The sequence below is a fragment of the Hemitrygon akajei genome, chromosome 5 (genome assembly GCF_048418815.1).
Source record: "Hemitrygon akajei chromosome 5, sHemAka1.3, whole genome shotgun sequence".
In the NCBI taxonomy this organism is placed as follows: Eukaryota; Metazoa; Chordata; class Chondrichthyes; order Myliobatiformes; family Dasyatidae; genus Hemitrygon; species Hemitrygon akajei.
The window spans coordinates 35,887,521-35,915,049 of NC_133128.1; the positions used below are offsets into that span (position 1 = coordinate 35,887,521).

Genomic DNA, 27,529 nt, shown 5'->3' on the forward strand with positions numbered 1-27,529 from the left:
TGAACTACCCTTTGGGACTCAAACTCATGACTCATTGACATTTGTTCTTCAGATGTATCTGCATTAGTATCAAGTAAGTTGGACTTTTTCTGCTCCATGTCAATATAGGGACTCTCAACATAGAGCTGTTCTGTTGGAGAATGTTTAGCACTTGAAGCCCTTAGCACTTTGGCCATCTTGGCTGCTATTTCTTCCTGCAATTTAAGCTGCTCCATATTTCTTTAAAGCTGTTCCACCTGTTCTTCCAGAGAGTGCTTATCTCTCAATATTTGCTGTCTTGTGTATCACTCAGCTAAATCAGCCTCCATTTGAATGTGCACAAATGTGGTGTCAGATGCATGGTAATATACTGCACACACTTTACGTGTGCTGAATTCAATCTTATACATGGTCACAGCCTGTCCTGTGGCTTTGTAAATATTCTCATTTCCTCCAACAAATTGACCTTCAACATCGCGAGTTTGTTTAATTTCTCTTAGTCTTGGCTTCAAGGACACTGCTTCCAGCTGGCCTCATGTTGTTTTCTAAGTGTGCAAACCAGACAAAACAACATCAAATTCAATTCAGCTTTTCAACAATGGAAGCAATTCAATTCTTCATCTTTTCAATTGAACCAAGTGATCGAACTCTTCATACAAACACCACTACACAGCTTACAACTTTATTTAGTCCAACTGGACAGGCAACACTGGCCATTTGAAACAGTGTTTCAAATCCAAACACACAGCATATATCAACAAAAGTTCATTACTTGCCATAAGCTGTTCCAGGCTGCAGTGATTCTAACTTCTTGGATACATCTGAATGCTGATGCTTATTTGGTATAACTGTTGAAAATTATTTTTCTGTTAGAAATGTATCAGAAAACCTAAACCAAAACTAAAACAAAAATAATTGCTACTACTTCTGACCACTATGGATGTGTTATACTTGCATGACCTGCTCCCAGTTACAATAGTGAAATCCTTCATTCAATCCTTAATTCGCAATTAGCAAACATAATTTTAAAAAGATGAGACTTAAGTATACCCGAGTGTAAGTTAAGCATAATTAAGCATTATTCAGCATTATCACAACGATATCGGGTGATCAGCAAAAGATATAGATCCACCAGTCCCAAGCTACAAACTGCCGCAAAACAAGCAAGGATACTGAACTTATTCACCCCACTCACATGACCAGTTACCATAATAAACATAGTAAATGTGCAACACAGAATTCAATGCAGATAGGGGATTGATACATGGCTCCTACAATGGGCACATCTTTGCCTTCAGCCGCAAAGTGCCTGACCCACTTGAGTGGTCAGTCATTATTTTGATAAAGCCTCCAGTGATGTCACCTTTGAGGCATTCATTGGTAAATGCCGGACAAAGTACACCCTGTAACACAGCCAGAGACCTTTAGAAAGTGTTTGACCAGTAAGTCTTGAAAATATCTAGTCAGGAAAGGGTGGAGAGCATAAACATGGATTGCACATGGAAGTGGCTGGTAGCCTCACTCAGAAGTGTTTATTAGTGTAATCTACCTAGGTCAAATTAACATTCTGCACCTAAAGTGTACCACAACCACAGTCCTTAGATCATGGGTGATACAGTTTCTGTTGCCACTAGGCAATTAAACTTTTCTGATTTTAAATAGGGTGTACTGGAATTCTGAAATTCTTGAAAATGTGCAGAGTAATAAGTTTTGTATGCTCTGACTGTAAGGGCCAGTGTTTAATATCTCAGCTCAGCACAATCATGCATGAGCTTACTTCCTTCCCTAACTTCTACAGTCACTCAGATTTTTTGAACCTTACGAGGAACATGCACACACCAAATGTGACAGAGCAAAATACAAATAATCATTGTCTGAATGGATTGTACTGGTTTAAGATGGCAGAACTCTAGAGCAGGCAATGTTATTTCAGATTGTTTCTTGTAAGCTGTTTAGACTTATTTTCAATCAGGCTAAAAGACAAATCAAGACTTGCAAAATGCTAGAAGAACTCAGCAGGTCAGGCAGCATCTATGGAAGTAAATAAGCAGTCGACATTTCGAGCAGAGATCCTTTAGACTTTCTCGTGTTAAGACTAAAGTTAAATTCAGAGCAAAAGCTGGCTACTCGCCTTTTCAGCCTGCTGTATATTTGAAAAAGATCACTGAAAGCTGTTGATGAGAAAATCAAGGTTTGAATAGCTCAGACTCAGCAGAAAGCAGCTGATTGGGCAATCGATGTCAGGTGACCAAGCAGTTTGAAAAGCTCAAACAAATATCTAGACGGTTACCTCAAGCAGAGCGGCCTGTGGAAAGCAGCCAGTGAGTGAGTGGGTCAGTGAAGAAGTGGAGATTTAAGGCTTTGACTCGAGAGATTCTGGCAGTTTTGGCAGTTGGACTGTGTAATCAAGTCAATCAAGATTTGAATAGCTCAGCAGAAAGCCGATGATTAGACAATCAAGATTTAAATAGCTCAGACTCAGCAGAAAGCAGCTGATTGGGCAATTGAGGTCAGGTGACCAAGCAGTTTGAAAAGCTCAAATAAATAAATAGAGGGTTACCTGAAGCGGAGCGGCCTGTGGCAAGTGGCCAATGAGTGAGTGGGCCAGTGAAGGAGTGGAGATTTGAGGCTTTGACGAGAAGAGGCAGAGGACGAGTTTGTTCCCAGTTAGTCTTTGCAATGCCCCCTGAGACGGTGATGTGCCTCTCCTGTGAGATGTGGCAGTCTTGGGGGAACTCTCCTCTCCCGCAGAGTCATATCTGCCAGAAGTGCTTGCGGCTGGGCGATCTGGGCGTGTGAGGAATCTGGAGCAACAGCTGGATGATCTTCGACTCATAAGGGAGAATGAGGCAGTCATAGATGAGAGCTACAGGGAGGTAGTCACACCTAGGCTGCCAGAAGCAGGTCATTGGGTGACAGTCCGAGGGGGTAAAGTGAAGGAGAGTAGACAGGTAGTGCAGAGCACCCCTGTAGCCTTTCCCCTGAATAATAAGTTTACTGTCCTCGATACTGTTGGTGAGGACAACCAACCAGATGTGAGCCACGGTGGCAGGTCCTCTGGCACTGAGTCTGACCCCAGAAGGGTGGGATGGAGAAGAGGAGAGCTGTTGTCATTGGATACTCTATAGTCAGTGGAGCAGACAGGAGATTTTGTGGATGTGAGAAGGACACCCGCATGGTTTGTTTCCTCCCGGCTGCCAGGGTCTGGGATGTCTCTGATGGGGTGCATGACATCCTGGTATGAGAGGGAAAGCAACCAGAAGTCGTGATACATGTTGGGACCAATGACATAGGCAGGAAGAGTGATGAGGTCCTGAAGTGTGAGATTCGGGAACTAGGCAGAAGGCTGAAGAACAGGACCTCAAGGGTGGCGTTCTCAGGATTGCTGCCAGTACTACGTGATAGTGATGGTAAGAATTGGAGGAGATGGCAGCTGAATGCGTGGCTGAGGAGTTGGTGCAGGGGCAGGGTTTTATAGATTTTTGGACCATTGGGATCTCTTCTGGGGAAGGTGGGACCTGTACAGATTGGATGGGTTGTACCTGAACTCGAGGGGGAGCATTTTCCTTGCTGGTAGGTTTGCTAGCATGGTTCAGGAGGGTTTAAACTAATTTGCAAGGGGAATGGGACCCAGAGCAATAGAACAGTGAAAGAAGTGCATGGAGTAAAGCCAGATCTAACATATAGAGAGGCTTTGAGGAAAGAGCAGCAGTATAAAGGGTATAAAGGTAGTAAGGTAGAAGGGCTAAAGTGCGTGTACTTCAATGCAAGAAGCATCAGGAACAAAGGTAATGAACTGAGACCTTGGATACATACATGGAATTATGATGTAGTGGCCAGTACAGAGACTTGACTGGCACCAGGGCAGAAATGAATTCTCAATATTCCTGGATTTCAGTGCTTTAAAAGGGATAGAGAGGGGGGAAAAGGAGAGGAGGGTGGCATTACTGGTCAGGGATACTATTACGGCTGCAGAAAGGGTGGATAATGTAGCAGGATCCTCTTTTGTGTCAGTATGGGTGGAATTCAGGAACAGGAAGGGAGCAGTTACTCTACTGGGGGTATTCTATAGGCCCCTTGGTAACAGCAGAGATACCAAGGAGCAGATTGGGAGGCAGAATTTGGAAAGGTGCAAAAATAACAGGTTTGTTATCATGGGTGACTTTAACTTCCTTAATATTGATTGGCACTTGATTAGTTTCAAGGGTTTAGATGGGGCAGAGTTTGTTAAGTGTGTCCAGGATGGATTCCTGTCACAGTATGTTGACAGGCCGACTAGGGGGAATGCCATACTAGACCTAGTATTAGGTAACAAACCGGGTCAGGTCACAGATCTGTCAGTGGGTGAGCATCTGGGGGACAGTGATCACCGCTCCCTGACCTTTAGCATTATCATGGAAAAGGATAGAATCAGAGAGGACAGGAAAATTTTTAATTGGGGAAGGGCAAAATATGAGGCTATAAGGCTAGAACTTGCGGGTGTGAACTGGGATGATATTTTTGCAGGGAAATGTACTATGGACATGTGGTCAATGTTTAAGGATCTTTTGCAGGATGTTAGGGATAAATTTGTCCCGGTGAGAAAGATGAAGAATGGTAGGGTGAAGGAACCATGGGTGACAAGTGAAGTGGAAATTCTAGTCAGGTGGAAGAAGGCAGCATACATGAGGTTTAGGAAGCAAGGGTCAGATGGGTCTATTGAGGAATATAGGGTAGCAAGAAAGGAGCTTAAGAAGGGGCTGAGAAGAGCAAGAAGGGGGCATGAGAAGGCCTTGGCTAGTAGGGTATTGGAAAACCCCAAAGTATTCTTCAATTATGTGAAGAACAAAAGGATGACAGGAGTGAAGGTAGGACCTATTAGAGATAAAAGTGGGAAGATGTGCCTGGAGGCTGTGGAAGTGAGCGAGGTTTGACTATGAAGGAGGTAATCGATAAATTTACTTTTTAACTGGATTAACTTTCAGCAATTCATCCAGCTGCAAGTCTGAACGACACCATCTGTTGCTGATTATTGTCATCTTCAATTGTATGTAATATTGTTTATAGAGGGAGTGAGCATGATTATACTGCATTTGTGAATTGCATACAGTAAACAGTAAGTGCAAACAGTAACAGTAATTAAAGAGGACACAAGGGAATAACAATAGAAAATGATTAAGTGAAATTGCAGGAACAAAGTTGATAAAATATCTTGCAGGTAATTGTACATTGGAAATAAGTATTGAAAGAGATTATATTTATGGAATGTGGTACAATTTTAGAAATCCACAGGAAAAGCCAGACCCTTGCTTATACAGTGGATTTGGTTATATAGTTAATTTGCTGAAGTTTCATGGAAATATTTGAAAAGGTATAACTGAGTAACAATTATATATTTAAAAAATATATAGAACAAATTAGAATGCTACCAACACTACTACACAATGAAACTATACTGTATCAGTTCCTAACAATTATTGACAGAGGAATTCATCCAGTGTATGCTGCTGTGTTCTTTTGATTGACCGTAAATGAACAAAATCAGCACAGATACCTAGTGTGGATAGTGGATAGTGGATTGTCTTTCTGCACCTTGGCAAGGATTTTAATTTTTTTTTTAAAGGCAGAAGTATCAAAAATCACTGCTTTTAGAATTGGTATACATCGGCACAAATGCATAACATAACACAAGCATTCACAACTGATGCTATTTAAAAACTGTTCACTCTAAGCATGGTGTAACAGTGAACAAGTGCACACAACTGACACTAGTTGGAACCTGTTCAGCAACAATTTCCTGTCCCAGTTAACTGGCAGAGTGTCCCAAGTAAACAAAGGGAATCCCAGCTACTTTCTTGGTTAATTTTTGTTCTTTAAGAGCTGTCCCAACTAAGGGGCTGCCCCATTCAACTGTCGGCCCATTAACTGGACTTAGAATCTAAAAGTGGCAGGTCACGTTGAGAAAAATGTTCAATGGACAAAGATAATCCTAGGCATAAAAATAAAAGAAGTTCAACTAATATTTTCATAAATTATGATTTTGGCCTCAACTGAAGAACCAAGTCCAATTCTGGGCTCAAGGGTTTGCTGCTTCAAAGCCATGTGAGTCACATTAGGTACCCAGAGAGACAGTGACAGGAGAGAGTGCAGCTAGGAATTAGTAGAGATGATAGAAAAATAAGCATTTTACAGATTAAATGAGAAGAAAAGTTTGCCTTTGTTGAGGAATTGGCAATGGAATGTGAAGGTTCAAAACAACTGGCAAAAAGGCCACAAATACATTGAGAAAAATATTTACTTGCAGAATGGCTTTAATGCACTGCCTAAAAGAGTAATGGTACAAAAATGTCAAAAGGAATTTGGATTTACAGTATCATTAAAGTGAGAATATTGCTGGGCTGGTGGCTAAAGCATGGATAGGGAATTTACTGAATAAGTCTTTCAAGTAGCCCATATAGATATAGCTTGTTTTGATAACAGTAGTACTGAGGTTGGGGATGGCATTAAACTGGAAATTAGAAATGCATGCAATAAAGGAACAGTAGTTATAATGGGTGACTTCAATCTACACATAAATTGGATGAACCAAATTGGTAAGGGTGCTGAGGAAGAGGATTTCTTGGAATGTATACGGGATGATTTTCTGAACCAACATGTCAAGGAACCAACTAGAGAGCTGGTCATTCTAGATTGGGTATTGAGCAATGAGGAAGGATTAGTTAGCAATCTTGTTAGCAACCTTGGGTAAGAGTGACCATAATATGGTGGAATTCTTCATTAAGATGGTGAGTGACATAGTTAATTCAGAAACAAAGGTTCTGAACTTAAAGAAGGGGAACTTTAAAAGTATGAGACCTTTAAAGGTTTGAGGTATGAGGTATTAGCTAAGATAGACTGGCAAATGATACTTAAAGGGTTGATGGTCGATATGCAATGGCAAGCATTTAAAGATCACATGGATGAACTACAACAAGTGTTCATCCCAGTTTGGCAAAAGAATAAACCAGGGAAGGTAGTGCACCTGTGGCTGACAAGGAAAATTAAGGATAGTATCAATTCCAAGGAAAAAACATACAAATTAGCTAGAAAAAGTGGCACACCTGAGGACCGGGAGAAATTCAGAGTCCAGCAGAGGAGGACAAAAGGCTTAATTAAGAAAGGGAAAAAAGACTATGAGAGAAAGCTGGCAGGGAACATAAAAACTGACTGTAAAAGCTTTTATAGATATGTGAAAAGAAAAAGATTGGTTAAGACAAATGTAGGTCCTTTACAGTCAGAAACAGGTGAATTGATCATGGGGAACAAGGACATGGCAGACCAAATGAATAACTACTTTGGTTCTGTCTTCACTAAGGAGGACATAAATAATCTTCCGGAAATAGTAGGGGACCGAAGGTCTAGTGAGACGGAGGAACTGAGAGAAATACATGTTAGAAGGGAAGTGGTGTTAGGTAAATTGAAGGGATTAAAGGCAGATAAATCCCCAGGGCCAGATGGTCTGCATCCCAGAATACTTAAGGAAGTAGCCCAAGAAATAGTGGATGCATTAGTGATAATTCTTCAAAACTCCTTAGATTCTGGATTAGTTCCTGAGAATCGGAGGGTGGCTAATGTAACCCCACTTTTTAAAAAAGGAGGGAGAAAGAAACCAGGGAATTATAGACCAATTAGCCTGACATCGGTGGTGGGGAAAATGCTGGAGTCGGTTGTCAAAGATGTGATAACAGCACATTTGGAAAGAGGTGAAATCATCGGACAAAGACAGCATGGATTTGTGAAAGGAAAATCATGTCTGACAAATCTTATAGAATTTTTTGAGGATGTAACTAGTAGAGTGGATAGGGGAGAACCAGTGGATGTGGTATATTTAGATTTTCAAAAGGCTTTTGACAAGGTCCCATACAGGAGATTAGTGTGGCAAACTTAAAGCACACGCTATTGGGGGAATGGTATTCATGTGGATAGAGAATTGGTTGGCAAACAGGAAGCAAAGAGTAGGAATAAACAGGACCTTTTCAAATTGGTAGGCGGTGACTAGTGGGGTACCGCAAGGCTCAGTGCTGGGACCTCAGTTGTTTACAATATATATTAATGATTTAGATGAGGGAATTAAATGCAGCATCTCCAAGTTTGCAGATGACACGAAGCTGGGCGGCAGTGTTAGCTGTGAGGAGGATGCTAAGAGGATGCAGGGTGACTTGGATAGGTTAGGTGAGTGGGCAAATTCATGGCAGATGCAATTTAATGTGGATAAATGTGAGGTTATCGACTATGGTTGCAAGAACAGGAAAACAGATTGTTATCTGAATCGTGGCCGATTAGGAAAAGGGGAGGTGCAACGAGACCTGGGTGTCATTGTACACCAGTCATTGAAAGTGGGCATGCAGGTACAGCAGGCGGTGAAAAAGGCAAATGGTATGTTGGCATTCATAGCAAGACCATTCAAGTACAGGAGCAGGGAGGTTCTACTGCAGTTGTACAAGGCCTTGGTGAGACCACAGCTGGAGTATTGTCTGCAGTTTTGGTCCCCTAATCTGAGCAAACACATTCTTGCCATAGAGGGAGTACAAAGAAGGTTCACCAGATTGATTCCTGGGATGGCAGGACTTTCATATGAAGAAAGATGGGATCGACTAGGCTTATACTCGCTGGAATTTAGAAGAATGAGGGGGGATCTTATAGAAACGTATAAAATTGTAAAGGGATTGGACAGGCTAGATGCAGGAAGATTGTTTCCCATGTTGGGGGAGTCCAGAATCAGGGGTCACAGTTTAAGGTTAAAGGGGAAGCCTTTTAGGATCGAGATGAGGAAAAACTTCTTCACACAGAGAGTGGTGAATCTGTGGAATTCTCTGCCACAGGAAACAGTTGAGGCAAATTATATTGATTAGATAATTGCTCAAAAGACATAAAGCAATTGTCCAAAAATAAATCAGAAAATCTTAGTAAACCCTTAGTTTTCCAAGCCAAAAAAGCTTGATCTATAATTGAAGGGTGGAAAAAACAATTAGATACAATAGGAATATTTAAAACGAATTGAGTCAACCCGAAAAATTTCCAAAATTGAAACCATATATGTAAGGGATATTTAACTATCAGGTTGTCAATTCATTTCGGCAATTTAGAAAGAGCAAAAGGGAGAGAAGTCCCTAAAATAGAACCCAGAGCATAACCTGGTACTGATTTAATTTCCAAACTCACCCAATGAGGGCCAAAAGAACCATCCCAGTCTTTCAACCAACATAACAAATATCTAATTTTAACTGCCCAATAATAAAATCTGAAATTAGGTAATGCCAACCCACCTTTCTTCTTTGTCTTCTGTAAGTATATTTTACCTAACCTGGGATTTTTATTCTGCCATATATATGAGGAAATTTTTGAATCAACATTAGTAAAAAAAGATTTTGGAATAAAAATTGGTACCGCTTGAAAAATATATAAAAATTTAGGTAAAATAACCATCTTATTAGCATTAATCCTACCTATCAGAGATAAAGATAATGGTGACCACTTAGTAAACAAGCCTTTAATCTGATCAATTAAGGGTAAAAAATTAAACCTTAATAATTCTTTATGGTTTTTTTGTGATTTTAATCCCTGAGTAAGTAAAAGAGTCATTAACTAATTTAAAAGGTAAATTTCCATAACTTGGGACCTGTCTATTCAAAGGAAACAATTCACTCTTATTAAGATTTAACTTATACCCAGAAAACTCACTAAATTGAGCCAACAATGATAGAACTGCTGGAATAGATTTCTCAGGGTTAGAAATGAATAATAATAATAATTCATCTGCAGATCTGCAGATACCTTATGAATATCTGTCCCACGATTAATACCCGAAATGTCCTGTGATTCTCTGATAGCAAGTGCCAAAGGTTCTAAAGCAATGTTAAATAGTAAAGGGCTAAGAGGACACCCTTGTCTAGTGCCCCGAAATAAACAAAAAAAGGGAGATCTTTGATTATTAGTAAACACAAAGGCTACTGGAGTGTGATAAATCAGTTTAATCCAAGATATGAATGTCAGACTAAAATTAAACTTAAACTAAAATTAAACCACAATTTTTGGGTTACCAAGGATGGACTCACTTCATTTATCTTCTTCTGCCTGTCGAATGATTGCATTTCTCACTTTGATGGCTAGAAGATCTATTTTGTTGAATTGGAAGGAAATTAATCCTCCCACTGTATTTCATTGGCTTTCTTAAACTATGTTATGTTTAAATTTAGAAAAAATTAGAAGTGGTGTATTTGATACCTCTATTAAATTTGAAAAGATATGGAGACCATTTATTCAATATTTTCATATGATGTAATATGATCCTGTTCCAAGCTTATTGGATTTTCCAGCTTTAATCTTATTTATGTTGAGAGGATCGGAGTTGACGACACTGATGATTATGTATTCTTGTGAGATATTATAAACAGCCCTTTTTTTTTCTTTTTAGTTTTTCTTTTTTTGCTTTTTTTGCTTTTTTTTCTTCTTCATTAGTTATTAGATTAGTAGTTTAGTTAATTTTGCAGTTTTTTTTCTTTTTTCTGTTTTTTTATATCATATATTATGAAATATCTAGATTTACCTTGTTCATACATATACTGTATGGTCCATGTTTTGGGAAAACTCATTTATACTGTAATCATTGCTTATGTATTCTTTCATGTGTAATGGGAATTTGTATGTTTGTAATCCCTTTATTAATATATCAATTGTATTTTGTTCATCATATTATTAATAATAATAAAGAGACTGAGAAAGAAAAGGAAACAGTTGAGGCCAGTTCATTGGCTACATTTAAGAGGAAGTTAGATATGGTCCTTGTTTCAAAAGGGATCAGGGGGTATGGAGAGAAAGCAGGTACAGGGTTCTGAGTTGGATGATCAGACATGATCATACTGTATGGCGGTGCAGGCTCGAAGGGCCGAATGGCCTACTCCTGCACCTATTTTCTATGTTTCTATGATAACAAGAACCCGTACCTGTGGCATTCTAGTGTGAAGACATTTTGTAACTGCACTGGGTTCATGGTGAAAACTCATTTGCCTAAAGATTGGAACTCAACATCTTTTGGTGTGCTGAATTTGTGCCATCTACAACACTGACATTTACTTGGATCTCCTGATAAGTTCATGAAATTGGACAATTGCTGTTAAAAGCAACACAATGTGAACCATGAGACCTGTGTTGTTTGTTATGGGGGATGTACAAGAAACCCTCAGCTACCTTGTTAGTGTCACTGCAGCTTGAAGTAAGAGAATAGTCGAACATGTTTTTGAGCTATATCTAGTAAGCATTCTCTTTACGTATTGATGCAATGACTTATTCTATGAAATATTTCCATTTACAGTAAAGTCAATCTCAAGAAGCCTTTACTTCCCAGTACCAGAGATTATGTAACTGTAAAACCTTCACCTCAGGCACGTAAGATTATTTTTATTCATTACTATTAAGTTAATAGTTTGGTAAGAACTACAAGTCCTCAGCCATTCCAAACAAAATATAAATATCCATGTAGTTATTTCCTGAATTCTAATAGCATTTTATGTTCAGCTTGATTAAAGCATTTACAAATTATCCAGCCAAATATATTCATGAATTCACATAGGATTTAAACTGAGGCAAAATTTCCATTCTATACAAATCATTCAGCGACATGAATTATATTAAAGACATGGTTATTAGGGTGTATTTTAAGAATTTTAATTAGTATTATTTATGATGGATTGGTTTGATTTCTCATTGGACTCCAGGATGTAACATTATACACTGTGTATTTAGAGCCAGATTTCCCCAACCTTTGTTGCAGCTACAAAGAGGGTGAGAAATGGATGGATGTAGACCATCTCTGTGCTCTACAGCAAGCTTGAATGTCACTTCTATTGACTCAACCTGATCACTTTGACAAAATCAAGCATTCTGCAAATCCAAAGAATTGAATTCAAGAGAAAGGAAATATCAGTTTGGAGGCTACCCAGACAGAATATGAGGAAATGCTCCTGCACCCTGTGTTGGGTTCCTCATGGCAGTCATGTCAGAATGGGAACGGGAGTCCAAACTGAAGTGGATGGCTGCCTTTTGTGGTGGACAGAGCAAAGAGATGTAATGGTCCCCCAGTTTATGTCGGGTCTCACCGACATAGAGGAGGCTGCACCAGGAGCACCTGTTACCATAGATAACCCCTGACATTAGAAACATAGAAAACCTACAGCACAATACAGGCCCTTCAGCCCACAAATTTGTGCCAAACATGTCGCTACCTCAGAAATTACTAGGCTTACATATAGCCCTCTGTTTTACTAAGCTCCATGTATCTATCTAAAAGCCTCTTAAAAGACCTTATCATATCTGCCTCCACCACCATTGCCTGCAGCGCATTCCACACACTCACTACTTTCTGAGTAAAAAACTTACCCCTGACATTTCCTCTGTATCTACTCTGCAGCACCTTAAACCTGTGTCCTCTAGTGGCAACCATTTCAGTCCTGGGAAAAAGCCTCTGACTATCCATACGTTCAATGCCTCTCACCATCTTGTACAACTCTATCAGGTCACCTCTCATCCTCCATCACTCCAGGGAGAAAAGGCTGAGTTCACTCAACCTATTCTCATAAGGCATGCTCCCCAATCCAGGCAACATCCTTGTAAATCTCCTCTGCACCCTTTCTATGGCTTCCACATCCTTCCTGTAGTGAGGCAACCAGAACTGAGCACAGTACTCCAAGTGGGGTCTGACCAGGGACCTATATAGCTGCAACATTACCTCTCAGCTCCTAAACTCAGTCCCACGATTGATGAAGGCCAATGCCTTCTTAACCACAGATTTAACCTGCGCAGCTGCTTTGAGCGTTCTATGGACTTGGACCCCAAGATCCCTCTGATCCTCCACACTGACAAGAGTCTTACCATTAATACTATATTCTGCCATCATATTTGGCCTACCAAAATGAACCACTTCACACTTATCTGGGTTGAACTCCATCTGCCACATCTCAGCCCAGTTTTGCATCCTATCATTGTCCAGCTGTAACCTCTGACAGCCCTCCACACTATCCACAACACCATCAACTTTTGTGTCATCAGCAAACTTACTAACCCATCCCTCCACTTCCTCATCCAGGTCATTTATAAAAATCACAAGGAGTAAGGGTCTCAGAACAGATCCCTGAGGCACTCCACTGGCGACTGTCCTCCATGCAGAATATAACCCATCTACAACCACTCTTTGCCTACTGTGGGCAAGCCAGTTCTGGATCCACAAATCAATGTCCCCTTAGATCCCATGCCTCCTTACTTTCTCAATAAGCCTTGCATGGGGTACCTTATCAAATGCCTTGCTGAAATCCATATACACTACATCTACTGCTCTTCCTTCATTAATATGCTTAGTCACATCCTCAAAAAATTCAATCAGGCTTGTAAGGCATGACCTGCCCTTGACAAAGCTATGATGACTACTCCTAATCATATTATACCTCTCCAAATGTTCATAAATCCTGTCTCTCAGGATGTTCTCCATCAACTGACCAACCACAGAGATAAGACTCACTGGTCTATAATTTCCTGCGCTATCTCTACTCCCTTTCTTGAATAAAGGAACAACATCCACAACCCTCCACTCCTCTGGAACCTCTTCCGTCCCCATTGATGATGCAAAGATCATCACCTGAGGCTCGGAAATCTCCTCCCTCACTTCCCACAGTAGCCCTGGTGTACATTTTGTCCAGTCCCGGTGACTTATCCAACTTGCTGCTTTCTAAAAGCTCCAGCGCATCCTCTTTCTTAATACCTACGTGCTCAAGCTTTTCGGTCTGCTGCAAGTCATCACTACAATCACTAAGATCCTTTTCCATAGTGAATCCTGAAGTAAAGTATTCATTATGTACCTCTGCTGCTTCCTCTGGTTCCATACACACTTTCCCACTGTCACAATTGATAGGTCCTATTCTCTCACATTTATCTTCTTGCTCTTCACATACTAGTAGAATGCCTTGGGGGACATTCTTGCAGGTGAAGTGTCATCTCACCTGGATGGATTATTTAGAGCCTTGGTGGTGAGGGAAGAGGTACAGGGCAGGTTTGACATTTGTCATGTAAGCACCAGAAGAGGGATGTGTGGGGAGGGGTTGAGTGAACAAGGAACTCATACAGAAAGCAATCACTGCAGAAAGTGGGCAGGGATGGAGGGAGAGTTGTGCATGATGGAGGACCTGTTGGAGATGTCAGAAGTTACAGAGAATGGTGTTCTGGATACAGAGGCTCATGGAGTGTTAGGCAGGGACAAGGGGATCCCTATCTCTGTTATGACTAGCTGGAAGAAGTAAGAGCAGATGTGTGGAAATGGGAGAATGTGTGAATGTAGCATTGATAGTGGTGGAAGGGAAGACCATTTTCTGAAAAACAGGCAAATCTTGATGTCCTAGAATGGAAAGCCTCATCTGAGAGCAGATGTGGAGGAGTCAGAGGAACTGAGAGAAAAGAACAGTATATTTACAAGTAATAGGGTGGAAAGAGGTACAGTCAAGATAAATGTGAGTGTCAGTGATTTGTATAATAGATAATTTGTCTCCAGAAATGGAAACTGAGAGATCAAAAAAGAGGGAAGAGGAGTCAGAGATGGACATTTAAAGGCAGTGTGGACGTTGGAGGCAAATTTGATGAAATTGATTAGATCAGCACCAATGCAGTCATCAATGAAGTACAGATTGAGTTAGGGAACATTGCTGGTGTAGACTTGGAACATGGACTGGTCCCAGTAGCTGACAAAAAGGCAGGCATAGCTGGCTTAGAGAAAGTGAGAGGAGCCAAAAGAGAGATTGTTGAGGGTAAGTGCCAGTTCCTCCAAATGGAGGAGCGCGGTGGTGGAGGGAAACTGATTAGGTCTGTTTTTCAGAAGGAAGCAGTGAGCTTAGGGGCCTTCCTAATAGGGAATGGAAGTGAATGGGGACTGGACAGCTTTTGTGAAAATAATATGGTCAGGGACATGGAACTGATCAAGAACATGTGAAGTGTCACAGATGTAGGTGGGAGGGACTGAACCAAGGGAAACAAAATGGAATCAATGTATGTGGACACAAGTTCAATGGGGTTGGAGTAGACAAAGTCAAAGCGCTTATCGGGGCAGTTAGGTTTGTGAATTTTGAATAGGAGGTAGACATGGGCAATGTGGGATATGGGAGCTATGATGGCAGTAGATGGGAGATCTCCAGTGGTGAGGGGAGAGTGAAGGGCAGTACATTCAGAGGGGATGAGGTTTGAGTAGGTGAATGGAGTTGTAAAGACAAGACGAATAATGTCACGTACATAGTTAGAGATGGAAATCAAGTGTGCCTAAGGCCAAAGTGGAATGTCTAAGAGGAGGAAGTGGATTGAAGAAGGAGAAAGGGGTGGGGAATCCTTGCCCATCAAGTAGGCCCAGAGATGTAAGTGATGGAAGAAGAGCTTGGTGTCATCACCAGGTCTTCACCTACATCTCAAGTGAAAGGTGGGTGAGCAATAAATACTACCCGCACAGAGAATCCCACCACCAGTAAATGAATAAAACCAAACTTCGTGGTAATTGCTAAATAAATTTCTTGGAAGATGTCGCTGCCATTGAAACTGTGACTAACGAATTATGGTTGCATTACTAGTCCAATGTATATTACACCACAATGTCTGTACTTCTGTTCACTTTATTCTTAGCTGCAGTTCCTGGTGAATGTGTCCGGGGAAAACCAATGATATCACCATCTGGCTTTTATTACAAGAACCAGTGGATGTCATCAAGCTGCAAAATCCGTCGTTTTGACACTGCTGTAAACATTACGGACTGTCTCCGAGGGAAGAAGATGTATCTGATTGGAGATTCCACAATGCACCAATGGTTTACGTACTTGATTCGATCTCTTCCAGGTTAATCTGTCTATCTTATTTTGGTGGATAGTACATTAAATTCATATGTTATATTTGAGATTGGTCTCTGATATGGTAGATTATATAGGAAATGCTAGAGATACAGGCCATTCAGCCCATCAGTCCACTGTGGTGATAATACTCATACTTGTGTCCTCTCACAAAAATCCATCAGCAGAAACTTCTGCACCCTTCACCCTCATTTGTTTGTCCAGTCCCTCATTCAACACATCTTCTACCTTTTTGAATCACTCCCCATTCTAATTTTTCACAACTCTGTTGGCAAAGAAGCTCCTTCTGAATTTCCTTTGAAATATCATGTGACAGTCTGAGCAGAGTCTCAGAGAGGCAGCCCTTAAGGTCCTCCAGCACCCAGGGCATGACCTTTTCCTCACTGCTACCATCAGGAAGCGGGTACAGAAGCCTGAAGGCACACACTCAGCTATTCAGGAACAGCTTCTTTCCTTCTGCCACCCAATTCCGAAATGAACATTGAACCCTTGACACTACCTCACTTTTTTAATATATGTTATTTCTGTTTTTTGTGATAAGTAGGTGAGAAAGGGTATAAGGCCAGAGTGGGGAAAAGAGGAAGAGGAGAGGAGGAGGGATTTTGTTTTTTTACCAGAAGGAGATATCAATATTCATGCCATCAGGTTGGAGGCTACCCAAATGGAATGTAAGATGTTGCTCCTCCATTCTGAGAATGGCCTCATCTTGGCAACGTGTCCAAATGGGAATGGGAATCAAATTAAAATGTTTGGCCATTGTAAGTTCCACTTTTGGCGAATGGAGTGGAGCTGCTCGACAATGTGTCTCCAGTTTACAACTGATCTCACCAATGTAGAGGGGATCAAACTGGGAGCATTACACACAATAGACAACTACAGTAGATTTGAAAGTGAAGTGTTGCCTCACCTGGAAGGACTGTTTGAGGTGCCAAATGGAGGAGAGGGAGGAGGTGAGTGGGCAGGGGTAGCACTTAGGCTGCTTACAGGGCTAAGTGACAAGAGGGTATTTAGTGAGGAGAGATGAATGGACAAGGGGACCTTGGAGGGAGTGATCCCTGAGGAAAGTAGTGCGGAGGGGGGTGGGGAAGAGGTGAAGATATATTTAGTAGTAGGATCCGTTTAGAGATGCCAGAAGTTGTGGAGGATGATGTGTTGAATGTGAGGCCTCATGGGGTGGTAGGTAAAGGCAAGAGGAATTCTATCACTGTTAAGGCAGTGGGAAGATGGAGGCAGTGCAGATGTTTGGAAAATGGAGGAGATGTAGGTGAGGGCAACATCAGTAGTGGAGGAAGGGAAGCCTCATTCTTTGAAGAAGGTGAACATCTCTGATGTCCTGGAGAGAAAAGGTGCATCCTGGGAACAGATGTGGTGGAGGCAAAGGAATTAAGAAAAGGGCATAGCACTTTTTTTTACAAGAGATAGGGTGGGAAGAGGTATGGTGAAGACTGCTGTTGTATTTGGTAGGTTGATAAAAGATGTCACTTCATAGTTTGTCTCCAGAAATGGAGACAAAGAGATCGAGGAAGGGGAGGGAGCTGTCATTATTGTATGTCTCTTACTACCAAAGGCAAGGATCCTATGCCAGGTTAGTATCTCTTAGCTCCTTAACTACATTGACAAGGTGTTAAGTCATTTATTCTATTTGGTGCTGTAAGCCTGAAAATCAAGTGTGTTGTCCATTTACATGTGTATACATTTTACTAAATGATGGCCAGCAAGTTACATTTATTTTATTCCTTTTAGGTCTGAAAGTATTTGACCTTGGCTCTTCTGGAAATGCTGGCCCTCTCCTTGCCGTAGACAAGGAGCACAACATCATGGTGGAATTTCGTGTCCATGGACCCCCAATCCAATTCTACAATATTTGGAGCCAGCTATTGCGGTACACTTCAAATAAAATAGATGAAGTTAGAGGAGGGAAAGATACAGTCATAGCAATTACCTTATGTGTCCATTTTGCCTCTTATCCAATAGAAGTGTACATTCGGAGGCTGCAGTACATCCGGAGGTCAATCCTACAGCTTTTGGGCAGGAGTCCGGATACAGTAGTGGTAATAAAGACAGCTAATGTACGGGCCCTTACACCATCCCTCAGTCTACGCCAGAGTGATTGGTTTTCCTATCAGCTTGATTCAGTACTGAGGAGGATATTTGCAGGCATGAATGTAGCATTTGTAGATGCGTGGGAAATGACCATAGCCCACTACCTGCCCCATAACATACACCCTGCACAAATTATTATAAAGAATGAAATGGATGTATTTCTTTCATATGTCTGCCCTTCTGAAAAAGGTTGATGGACATTTGAAGAATATATCAATGTTTGCTTTAAGATAAATCATCTTTGAATTTTCCACAGATAGGGAGTATGTACTGGATACAATCAAACTGTTTTGGAATGTGTAAATAATCCTATGTTCTTTTTTGTTCCAGTATTAGTGGGAATTCTGTATGTAACTCAATACATTATGCAGGCATTGTTTCCATTGACTATCCATTTATCATCAAATAAAAATGTTTTGCTGTGCATTCCCAACGTTTTCTGTTTTAATTTCAGATTTCTGACTCAGCAATTATTTGGTTTTCACACATTCTAATGAACTAGTTTGCTAGTGCTACTAGGAAGGATTCAGAGTAGATTGACAGAGTGGTGGAAACCAGAGTAGCAGGACAGAGAGATTGAAAGGAAGAGAGATGGCTATACATGCAAGATCAGACAGGATCAAGGTTATAGATTCAATAGGACAGACTGATTGAAATGTGTGTGTTTTAATGCTAAGAGTATTATGACTGAGGGTGATGAACTTAGAGTTTAGATCAGTATATGGAACTATTTTGTTTTAGCCATTAAAGAAACTTAGTTGAGTGAGGGATAAGAATGGATATGTAAAGTTCCAGTGTTTTGATGTTTTATAAAAGAAGATAAAAGCAGATGGGTGAGGTGACAGTTGTGCAATTAATGAGGGACAATATCACAGCTGCACTCGTACCGGAGGGCTCATCCACTGAGTCTAAATGAACAGAATAAGAAAGATGCAATCACACTACTAGATTATATTACCTACCTTCGAATAGTCATCAGGACATGGAGGATCAAATATGCAGGCAGATTAGGGAAAGATGTGAAACAACAGGGTTGTTGTAGTGTGCGACCTCATATAGGCTGGGATATCTTTAGTGTAAGAGGTTTAGACACGGGCTGAATGTATTAGGTGCATCCAGGAAGGCCCAACAAGAGAAGAGGTCAAAGCAGATCTGGTGTTGGATCATAGAAGCGACAGGGTGAAGCATGGATCATCGAAGTCTGACGAGGTGAGGGACCTTAAGTGGGAGAGCAGTTACCAGTTACAAAACTCCTTAAGCTTTAAGATAGCATAGATAAGTACAGACGTTGTGAGACGAGGGAGTTAATTGGATCAGGGGAAAATTACAAGGGGATTAGGCAGGAACTAAGGCGTTAATTGGGAACAGCTGTTTTTGGGCAAGTTCCCATCTGACATGTGCAGAGTGTTTAAAGACCACCTGTACAGAGTACAGGACAAGTGCATATGTTCCAGTAAGAAGGATGGCAAGGTAAGGGGACCTTGGATCTTGAGAGTGGTGTTGAATTTAGTTAAGTAGAAAAAGGAAATGTTTAAGGCTTAGGAAGCTAAAATCAAATGATACCCTTGAGGATTATAAAGAAGCCAGAAGAGAACTAAAGAAGGGAATTAGGAGAGCCGGGAGTGGCCATGAAAAGCACTAGGCAAGTAGGTTTAAAGAGAATTCCAGGGCATTTTATGCGTTCTGTACAATCAAGAACAAGAGGATATCCAAGAAGCAGGCAGGACCACTCAAGGATAAAGGTTGGAACATATTCTTGGAGGCACAGCATATGTGTGAGCTCCTATTTTCCATCAGGATGTGGAGGATAGGGAGATCAATGTAGCATGTGTTTACTTTCTAGAACTTTGAGATGAAGGAGGTAGTTTTGGGTCTTGTAAAGAAAATCAAGATGGATAATCATCCCAGGTTTGTTAGGATATAGAAACATAGAAAACCTACAGCACAATACAGGCCCTTCAGCCCACAAAACTGTGCCGAATATGTCCTTACCCTAGAACTACCTAGGCTTACCTATAGCCCTCTATTTTTCTAAGCTCCATGTACCCATCCAGGAGTCGCTTAAAAGACCCTATCATTTCTGCCTCCACCACTGCCACCAGCAGCCCATTCCACGCACTTACCACTCTCTGTGTAGAAAACTTACATCTGACATCTCCTCTGTACCTACTTCCAAGCACCTTAAAAAATGCCCTTTCATGCTAGCCATTTCAGCCCTGGAGAAAAGCCTCTGACTATACACATGATCAATGCCTCTCATTATCTTGTACACCTCCATCAGGTCACCTCTCATCCTCCGTCACTCCAAGGAGAAAAGGCTGAGTTCACTCAACCTATTCTCATAAGGGATGCTCCCCAATCCAGGCAACATCCTTGTAAATCTCCTCTGCACCCTTTCTATGGTTTAATATCTCCCCCGTCTGTTTTGGTTCCACACGTGGATGACCATTCTGGTCTTCCAGGGGACAAATTTTGTCCCTCGCAATCCTTTTAGTCTTACCATATCTTCACCTTGTCTGCTGGAGCAACTTCATGCTTTCCTGATCTCTTACTTAAGTGCTCTCTTGCATTTCTTATACTTCATAAGCACCTCATTTGTTCCTACTTGGCTAAACATGCTGTGCACCTCCCTTTTTCTTTTAGCCAGGGCCTCAAAATCTCTTGCAAATCAAGGTTCCCTTCATGTGTTATCTTTACCTTTTATTCTGACAGGCACATAAAAGCTTTGTACTCTCAAAATTTCACTTTTGAAGGCTTCTCATCATCCTCGTACAGCTTTGCCAGAAAACAGTCTGCCCCAATTGACACTTCCCAGATCATTTCTGATACCATCAAAATTGAGCTTTCTCCAATTTAGAATCTCAACCCGCTCCCAGACCTATGCTTTTGCATATTTATATTGAAATTAATGGTATTGTGGTCATTGAATGCAAAGTGTTAAACTGCACAAACTTCTGTTACCTGCTCTGTCTTATTCCTTAATAACAGATCCAGTAATGCACACTCTTCATGAGACATCTGTGTACTGATGAAGGAGTCTCTATCCCATCTAGTCCTTTTCCAGTATGGGATTCTAGTCAATATATGGAAAACTAAACTCATCTACTATAACAACCCTATGTTTCTTGCAACAGTCTGGAATCTCTCTACAAATTTGTTCCTCTAAATCCCCAGTACTGTAACAGCCCCATTTACTTGGTCATAACATTAATATTTCTCAGTTCCACCCATAATACCTCACTAGTAGAGTTCTCCAGTCTGGCCTGATGGAGCAAAGCTGTGACATTTTCCCTGACAGGTAACACCACCACTCCTCCTCTAATCCTTCCTGCTCTGTCACATCTAAAACAACAGAACCCCAGAATACTGAGAAACCAGTCCTGCCCCTTCTGCATCCAGGTCTCACTAATGGCTACAATGTCGTACTTACAGGTGTTGATCAATGCCCTGAACTCATCTGCCTTTCCTTCGACACTTCTCGCATTGTTACATATGCAGTTCAGGACACTCATCGCACTATGCTCAACGTTTTGATTCCCGACTTTGTCTGAGGTCTTACCAACATCTGCCTCCATAACCTCTTCACAAACTGTTCTGGCACTCTGTTCCCATCCCCCTGCAATTCTAGTTGAAACCCCACCATGCAGTATTAACAAACCTTTCCACAAGGATGTTAGTCCCCCTCCAGCTCACGTGTAAACTATCCCTTTTGTACAGCTCCCACCTTCCCCAGAAGGGAGCCCAATGACCCAAAAGGTCTTATGTCCTCCCTCCTACACCAACTCCTTAGCCACATGTTAAGATGTATAATCTTCCTAGTTCTGGCCTCACAAGCATGTGGCATGAGTAGCAATCCTGAGATCACTACCCTGGATGCCGTACTCTTTAACTTAGCCTTAAATCCCAGAGCTCCCTATGCAGAACCTCATCACTCGTCCTACCCATGTCATTAGTATGTTCATGGACTATGACCTCTGGCTGTTCACCCTCCAACTTATGAATGCTGTGGACTTGATCTGAGATGTCCCAGACCCTGGCACCCGCAAGGCAATACCATCCGGGAATCTCGTTCTCACCCATAGAACTTCCTGTCCATTCCCCAAATTGATGAATCCCCTATCACCACAGCATGCCTCTTTTCTGTCCTTCCCTTCTGAGTCACAGAGGCATACTTAGTGCCAGAGACCAGTCCACTGTGACTTTCCTCTATTAAGTCAGACCCCCTCAACAGTATCAAAAATTGTATACCTGATCTTAAGTGGTTGGCAACAGGGGTACTCTGCACTGGCTTCTTAAACCCTTTTCCCTTTCTTGTACCTTGTGTGTAACTATCTCTCTATATGTCCTATCCATCACCCCTTCAGCCTCCCGAATGGTCCGGAGTTCATCCAGATCCAGCTCCAACTCCTTGACATGGATTGTTAGAAGCTGCAGCTGGATGCACTTCTCGCAGATATAGTCATCAGGGACGCTGGAGGTCTCCCTGCCTTCCCATGTACTGCAAGAGGAGCATTCAACTATCCTTGCTTAACACAAAATGTAGAGGAGCTGTGACCCAAATACAAAACAGTGGAGATGATTTAGTGGTGAGTGGCCAGTTTAAAAATAAACTCCAAAATGAGAAGTCACAAGGGGCCATGAAACAAGAGGGATACTAAACACAACAAGGCAACAAGGAAACTGAAGAACTGGAGCGACTGGTTGATTTGATGGGTGATTCAGGACTGTAGATGAGAGCCGGTTTTAAATAGGCTGTAGGTGATGAGTTGGAAACAAGTGGCAGGTGACTCCTGTTAGCTAGGTGGAGACTGGGAGCTGCCTGCCTGTGGAGGCCTGACAGGACAGACAAGACTCATCCCTTCCTAGGATGCTCGGCATCCTAGGACAAAGCCAATAGGTCTGTTGGAACTCCTCGATTAGGATGGATCCAAGATGAAACAGGACAGCATCCAAGATGTTTCATCCGGCCAGTCAACCAGGTAATGCACACCCCATCCACGATGACATGAGTCCATCAACTAGTGAACTGTATACACTGGACCACCTTCCACCATTCTATTTTCTTGAAGCTCTGCTCCCCTCCTCAATTTTTTTCCTTTGAGCATCATGATTGGTTGCACCAACATATCACAGCTCTCAACTCTGCTGCAAAATAATAATCTCTAAGAGAAAGTAGACCTCATTTACCCTTTTCCTTTGCTAATTGCAAAGTTTTGAGATGAACTCTAGGCCATTTACCTAGCCAAATATATCTGGGTCATATATAAAAAAATAAAATTGAAGCAATAGTGATCAGCGTGGATGCTGAAAAGGCATTTGATTCAGTTAATTGGAATTTTCTTTACAGAGTTTTACATAGATTTGGTTTCCATGACACAGTTATTAAAGTTATACAGGCACTATATGATAACCTACTGCTAGGATTAAAATCAATGGATATTTATCAAATAGTTTTACCCTAAAAAGGGGCACAACACAGCATTGTGCATGGTCATCGCTACTCTTCACATTATATCTGGAACCATTAGCTCAATACATCAGACAAAATGAAGATATCAGGAGAATTACTATTAAAGGGACAGAGCATAAATTGGCCTGTTATGCAAATGACATTTTTGATCTATCTAGGGCAATCAACATACTCTTTACCTAAATTGATGCAATCCTTTGAACAATATGGTCAATTATCAGGATACAAGATCAACATAGATAAAACCCAATTACTTTCATATAACTATAGCCCACCAAGAGAAATTGAAAGTAATGGTTGGTAGGTGACTCCTGTTAACTGGGTGGAGGCTGGGAGCTTCCTGCCTGTGCAGCCCTGACACTTACTTTGATATTCTAATCCTGTAGAAATGAATGCCAACATTGCATTCACCTTCCTTACCAGCAACTCAACCTGCAAGTAAACCTTTAGGAAATCCTGCACAAGCACACCCAATTTCCTTTGTAGCCCTGGTTTCTGAAATTTCTCCCAGTTTAGAAAACAGTTTAAACCTTTATTCCTTCTACCCGGGTGCATGGTCATACATTTCCCTGCACTATATTCCATCTGCTGCATCTTTGCACATTCCCCTTGTCTGTCTAAGTCCTTCTGCAGACTCCCTGCTTCCTCAAACACTACCTGCACCTCCAGGCATTTTCATATTTTCCACAAACTTGGCCACAAAGCTATCAATTCTGCCATCCAAATCATTGACAAATAACATGAAGAAAAGCAATCCCAACACTAGTCCCTATAGAATACCACCAGTCACCAGCACCCAACCAGAAAATACTCATTCCCACATATTGCCTCCAGCCAATCAGCCAATATTCTTTCCTTGCTGTTCTCTTTCCTGTGATTCTATGGGCTCTTACCTTGTTACCAGCCCCATTTCTGGCACGTTGTCAAATGGCCCTCTGAAAATCCAAGTACACAACAATCACTGACTCGCCTTTGTCTATCCTGCTCGTTGTTTCCTCAAAGAATTCCAACAGATTCGGCAGGAAAAATTTCCCTTTAAGGAAACCATGCTGATTTTGGCCTATTTTATCATGTGCCTCCAAGTACTCTGAAATCTTATCCTTGATAATGAACTCCAACATCTTCCCAACCACTGAAGTCAGGCTAGCTATTCTATAATTTATTTTCTTCTGCCTCATTCCCTTCTTAAAGAGTGGAGTGACATTTGTAATATTGTAGCCCTCTAGAACCATTCCAGAATCCAGTGATTCTTCAAAGATCATTACTACTGCCTCCACAATCTCTTCAGCCACCTCTTCAGAGCCCTGGGGTATAGTCCATCTGGTCCAGGGGATTTACAGTATCTACCTTCAGATCTTTCAGTTTCCCAAGCATCTTCTCCTTGGTAATAGTAAACACTCAGTTCTGCACCCCTTTCACTCTTGGATTTCTGGCATACTGCTAGTGTCTCCTATGGTGAAGATCGACACAAAATACATAATAAGTTTTTCCACCATTGCTTTGTCCCCATTACTAACTCTCCAGCATCATTTTCCAGCAGTCTAATATCAACTCTCATCTCTCTTTCATTCTTTATATACTGTTTCTGAAATAAAACTTTGATATCCTGTTTTATATTATTAGTTGGCTTACATCCATATCTTATCTTTTCCTACGGCTTTTTAGTTGCCTTCTATTGGTTTTTAAAAGTTTCTAGTTTCTGGATGAGGATGGATGAGATTTTATGGTGTATTCAGCCCAGGGTAGCTGCTAACTCCACACAGAGTGGTTCTGGGAGACCGGACAATGCAATACAGTCTCCAGCTATTGGTTGGCCCGTTCGGTCTGGCCATTGGTCTGTGGGTGGAATCCTGAAGACAGACTCACGGAGACACTCAGAAGATTACAGAATGCCCTCCAGAAGATGGATGTGAATTGATGGGACCAATGTGGGATCAGAGTCTCTTCGGATAGACAGGGATTGTAACAGACTAGTAGGTAACTGGTTGGAGTTCTTGTCTTGAGCACAGATCGAGCAGATTGAGATGAAGTTGCGGATATCATCTCCTAAGGAGGGCCACCAGAACCGCCAACTGATGAAGGCCTGAGTATACTTGGTTCCACAGTGACAGGATAACCGGGAAAAATGACCTCACTGCAATACCTGTGAGTGGACAGCTGGGAACATAAACACGGTTAGTGGGGTATTGAGTAGGGGCCGCCTCACTCTGTTGAGCAGCTTGCACCATGGCTTCAATGTCCCATTGCACTGCTCCCACAAGACAGTGAGCAGGGAGGATGACATCGGGTACCTCAGGGGTCTCAGAGGAGGGAAATCTTCGGGAGAGGCCACCAGGTTTTCCATTCTTGGAACCAGGGTGGAAGGCCAGGCTAAGATTGAATCTTGAGCAAAATAGGGACCAACGAGCTTGATAAAAGTTGAGACACTTGGCCGTACAGATATATTACAGATTCTTGTGATCGGTCCAGATTAAGAATGGCAGTTTTGCTCCCTCCAGCCAATGCCTCCGTTCCTCCAGAGGTAGCTTCACAGCCAGCAGCTCCAGTTTTCCAACATCATAATTCCGCTCCGTGGAGGTGAGGCGGTGAGAGAAGAAGGCGCAGAGGTGCACTTTCTCATCCTTGGCTGAGCGCTGAGAGAGAACGGCTCCTACGCCAACGTCAGACACATCCACCTCCACAATGAACTGCTGGTCGGTGTCGGGTTGAACCAGGATGGGGGCAGAGGAGAGACATTCCTTCAGGTCAGTGAATGCTTTTTCAGCAGCAGGGGACCAGGAGAATCTGACAGCCGATGAGGTAAGAGCAGTGAGTGGTGCAGCCAGTGTCCCGATGCACCAACCACTCTCTGAGTCAAAACCTTCCTCTAATATCTCCCTTGAACTTCCCACCCCTTACCTTAAAGCCGTGTCCTCTTGTATTGACCAGTGGTGCCCTGGGGAAGAGACGCTGGCTGTCCACTCTATCTATTCCTCTTAATATCTTGTATACCTCTAACTTATCTCCTCTCATCCTCCTTCTCTCCAAAGAGTAAAGCCCTAGCACCCTTAATCTCTGATCATAATGCACACTCTCTAAACCAGGCAGCATCCTGGTAAATCTCCTCTGTACCCTTTCCAATGCTTCCACATCTTTCGTATAATGAGGCGACCAGAACTGACACAGTACTCCAAGCGTGGCCTACCAGCATTTTATAGAGCTGCATCATTACCTCGCAACTCTTAAATTCTATCCCGCGACTTATGAAAGCTAACACCCCACAAGCTTTCTTAACTACCTGTGAGGCAACTTTCAGGGATCTGTGGACATGTACCCCCAGATCCCTCTGCTCCTCCACACTACCAAGTATCCTGCCATTTACTTTGTACTGTGCCTTGGAGTTTGTCCTTCCAAAGTGTACCACCTCACACTTCTCCGGGTTGAACTCCATCTCCCACTTTTCAGCCCACTTCTGCATCCCATCAATGTCTTTCTGCAATCTTCGACAATCCTCTACACTTTCCACAACACCCCCAAACTTTGTGTTGTCTGCAAACTTGCCAACCCACCCTTCTACCCCCACATCCAGGTCGTTAATAAAAATCACGAAAAGTGGAGGTCCCAGAACAGATCCTTGTGGGACACCAATAGTCACAACCCTCCAATTGGAATGTACTCCCTCCACCATGACCCTCTGCCTTCTGCAGGCAAGCCAATTCTGAATTCACCTGGCCAAACTTCCCTGGATCCCATGCCTTCTGACTTTCTGAATAAGCCTACCGAGTGGAATCTACCATCTGTGGGTTATGAATGTCTGAGTTATGGACAGAGGAGCCCCCATAACATTATTAAGTACAAAAGTCAGATGAACATATTTTCATTCCACATCAGCTACAGAATCAGAGTCAGGTTTATTATCACTGGCATGTGTCATGAAATTTGTTAACTTAGCAACAGCAGTATAATGTAATACATGATAATATAGAATGAAAAAAAGTAAATCAGTTACAGTAAATATATATATTAGATTTTAAATAGTGCAAAATAGAAATAAAATATGTATATTAAAAAGGGAGGTAGTGTTCATGGGTTCAAAGTCCATTTATAAATCATA

At 41.8% G+C, this 27,529-nt stretch overlaps 1 protein-coding gene across 2 annotated transcripts in view; it reads left to right on the forward strand.

Moving 5' to 3' along the window:
- Window positions 1-18,372, forward strand: part of LOC140727636 (NXPE family member 3-like) — a 30,975-nt gene extending 12,603 nt beyond the window's left edge. For both annotated transcript variants that reach the window (XM_073045240.1, XM_073045241.1), the window contains 3 exons: window positions 11,309-11,382; window positions 15,643-15,852; window positions 17,607-18,372. In XM_073045240.1, coding sequence (XP_072901341.1) covers window positions 11,309-11,382; window positions 15,643-15,852; window positions 17,607-18,160 — 838 coding nt within the window. In that variant the 3' untranslated portion in view covers window positions 18,161-18,372. The remainder of the gene's footprint in view (window positions 1-11,308; window positions 11,383-15,642; window positions 15,853-17,606) is intronic.
- Window positions 18,373-27,529: the final 9,157 nt, after the last annotated feature.